Consider the following 3,147-nt stretch of genomic DNA (forward strand, 5'->3'; position numbering starts at 1 on the left):
CATATCAGGACAAACACCTCATATCAACAGTCGCAGAGGGCTGATGAATTGGACTTATTTTCACCTGGACATCACCTTCATGGGTACTTTGCATACTCCTCATATGTAATGCATTACCAGTTAAACTTTTTTTTAATTTTTTTTAGAGTTTTTGCACTCAGGTCAGCTTTCTTCACACAAACCACTTAACCTCCATTAGAAGTGGTAATTGTTTTTCTCCAAAAATTAAAAACGTATTTTTTCATTTCATTTACATCTTTCTGATCTTTTCAAAGCAAGCCGTATTTTTCAAAATCAAGGAAAAAGAAGGAAAAACCCGACTATGTTTTAGACAAAAAGGGTGTAGGCAGAAGCAACAGCTTGTATGTACCTGGAACATATATATGATCCAACACAAAGTATTTTATAATAACATTAATAATAATAAATATCTACTTCTGTGGGGCTTTTTAATACTTAAACTTAACAAAAGTGCCACATACCAAGTCATCACTGATCACTAAATAACTGCATCCCCTTACTGTCTGAACAGGTGCAAGCAAGTATTATAAATGCTGACCGTGGTGATGAAATGTAAAAATCTTGTGTTGATGTAGGGGTTCGAGTACAGCCGGAGTGGAAACCCTACCAGGAACTGCCTTGAAAAAGCCGTAGCTGCACTGGACGGAGCAAAGTACTGTACGTCAGCCAACCGTATTTCACAGCAGTGAATTTAAACAACATGTTTTAACATCGTTTTATTAAATGTTTAACGCTTCAAAAATGACAGAGCCTTCCAATTTTAGGCTTCTCTGACACGATGATGAAAATAATTCCTGCTCTGGACAACTTCTCACACCTTTTCCTCTGCAGGCCTTGCTCTCGCTTCAGGACTGGCGGCCACAGTGACGGTCACTCACATGCTCAAGGCAGGCGATGGAATCGTCAGCATGGATGACGTGTACGGAGGTGAGAAACCACTTTGCAACTTGGCCAAATGTGTAAAACAAACTCTGTGAGCTATGAGACGTTGTCTTGTTTCCTAGATTATGTATGCGTTATGTGGCTTAGTGATACTAACAGAGATTTTCTTTTTTTTTAAATCACAAGGCACAAACCGCTACTTTCAAAGAATCGCAGCTGAAGTCGGCCTGGATGTGTCTTTTGCTGACTGCACAAAACCACAATTGCTCAAGGCTGCCTTGAAGCCAAATACTAAGGTATGTCAAAGCAAAAATTACACTTCAGAAGATTTCAGAACATGTGTTGTTTGTTTGTTTGTTTGTTTGTTTGTGTTTGGGTGCACCTTTTAGGAGATGTTTCCATTTTATCTGCAAAATAAACACATGCTGTTGTACCAGTGTCTGGTTTGACTAGTATGTTGCTTAATAGGGCGTGTCTTTAAGCTAACTGAAACGGTCATTGTGAATCAGCAGTTCGAGTGATTTCTCTTCTGGAAGTTACACCCACCCCTCCCTCCGCCCCCATGTTTGGTTTGACTTATACGTCATCTCTTTGCTCACGTAGCTGGTGTGGATTGAAACACCCACCAACCCCATGATGAAGGTGGTGGACATCAAGGCCTGCTCCGACTTGGTCCACGAGCACAACAAAGACATAGTGGTGGTCGTGGACAACACCTTCATGTCGGCCTATTTCCAGGTGAAACTTGACCCACGGTGCATTTTGTGCGCTGTTGATTGTGTAACAACAGTTCGATAACCTCCTGCAATCAAATTCCAGTTCATCCTGGAATAATTCAGGAAATGATTTACTCTTGTTTCTCTTGTGCACCTTTAGCGCCCCTTGGCTTTGGGAGCTGATATCTGCATGTACTCAGCCACCAAATACATGAATGGTAGGTTCGATTTTACTAACCTAACATTTGCATTAGAAGTCGATGCAAACATTTTGTGAGCTTAGTCACATGATCTGTTGCACGCTAGAAGGGATTAATTACTTTAGTCCTAAAATGTCTCCAAAATGTACCAAAGTAAGTCTGAAATGGGTGAAATAAGATCTTAAGCTTAAATGAATAATAATTGTAAAGCATTGCTAAAATGCTCACGTTGCCTGTCTCTACGATTAAAACAGAGAAACACATGCAGGGATCAGCAGTGAAGTTAGAACTTTTGTCAAGGTGTTTGAATTTGATGCTCACTCAGTTAGTTTTGCCCCACCATCATCACATAGCAAAGACGCACAAGCTCAAACACAGAAGAGCAACAAAGTCAACTCCAGTATAAACTCTGTGTTTTGGACTTCTCTTTATTGTTGTATAATCTGTCTGGCAGGCCACAGCGATGTGGTGATGGGACTCGTCTCCATGAACAGGGAGGATCTGTACGAGCGACTGAAGTTCCTGCAAAATGGTGATTAAATACAAAGAGTGCATCAAGTGTTTTTGTTTTTTATGGAAATGTACAATAAACCTCTTTATATGCCTCCATGCCACACATTGTATTTGGAGGCTCAAGTTCTGACCAGTTTAAATTCTCTTCAGTAGGAAAGTATTTGTTGATCTGGATTTTGGGAGGCTTTGTTTGTAACCTCTTTGGATTTTCCTTTTCTTCATGTGATCCCGCCTCTGCGTCAGCACTGGGTAGTGTGCCGTCTCCTTTTGACTGTTTCCTGTGTAACCGTGGATTGAAGACCCTTCACCTGAGGATGGAGCGGCACTTTAAGAACACCCTGGCTGTTGCCAAGTTTCTGGAGGCTGATCCGAGGGTGGAGCGCGTCCTCTACCCAGGTGATTTGCTGTAAACATTTTAAAATCACACATACCACAGACTTGTCAAAACATGCCTGTCATTATCTCCAATCTCAATCTTTACAAGGAAACTCTTGCTGATTTAGCTTTAAGCTTTTTTGGAGGAGCCTGCAAAACCCAAGTTGCACAGTTTGTTGTACATTGTCTTTTTAGGTCATTTGAGGTCACACTGACCAATGGTGACCTTCCCCATTGAAACACTGTCTTTATTTTTTCACAACTCTGGTGGTCTTACAGTTAAACTATAAAAGTCTGACCTTTCCTGGTTTCATCTCTTTATGCTTTGTTTGCCAGTTATTTAGTCGACAACATTGATCCAAAGAACCATTGTTCTTTAAACCATTGTCACTGTCGGTCACTTGAGTTCACGTTGCTGAGCGGTGACCCGTGGCACGCTT

General features: G+C 41.1%; 1 protein-coding gene across 1 annotated transcript in view; it reads left to right on the forward strand.

The window, feature by feature from the left end:
- Positions 1 to 3,147, forward strand: part of cth (cystathionase (cystathionine gamma-lyase)) — a 7,167-nt gene that overhangs the window by 1,031 nt on the left and 2,989 nt on the right. Inside the window, exons 2-8 of the mRNA XM_005734904.1 lie at positions 597 to 678; positions 853 to 948; positions 1,090 to 1,199; positions 1,507 to 1,641; positions 1,780 to 1,837; positions 2,274 to 2,351; positions 2,576 to 2,728. Of these exons, the coding sequence (XP_005734961.1) occupies positions 597 to 678; positions 853 to 948; positions 1,090 to 1,199; positions 1,507 to 1,641; positions 1,780 to 1,837; positions 2,274 to 2,351; positions 2,576 to 2,728 (712 nt within the window). The remainder of the gene's footprint in view (positions 1 to 596; positions 679 to 852; positions 949 to 1,089; positions 1,200 to 1,506; positions 1,642 to 1,779; positions 1,838 to 2,273; positions 2,352 to 2,575; positions 2,729 to 3,147) is intronic.

The sequence above is a fragment of the Pundamilia nyererei genome, unplaced genomic scaffold (genome assembly GCF_000239375.1).
Source record: "Pundamilia nyererei isolate P.nyererei 1_Seehausen unplaced genomic scaffold, PunNye1.0 scaffold00061, whole genome shotgun sequence".
NCBI lineage: Eukaryota > Metazoa > Chordata > Actinopteri > Cichliformes > Cichlidae > Pundamilia > Pundamilia nyererei.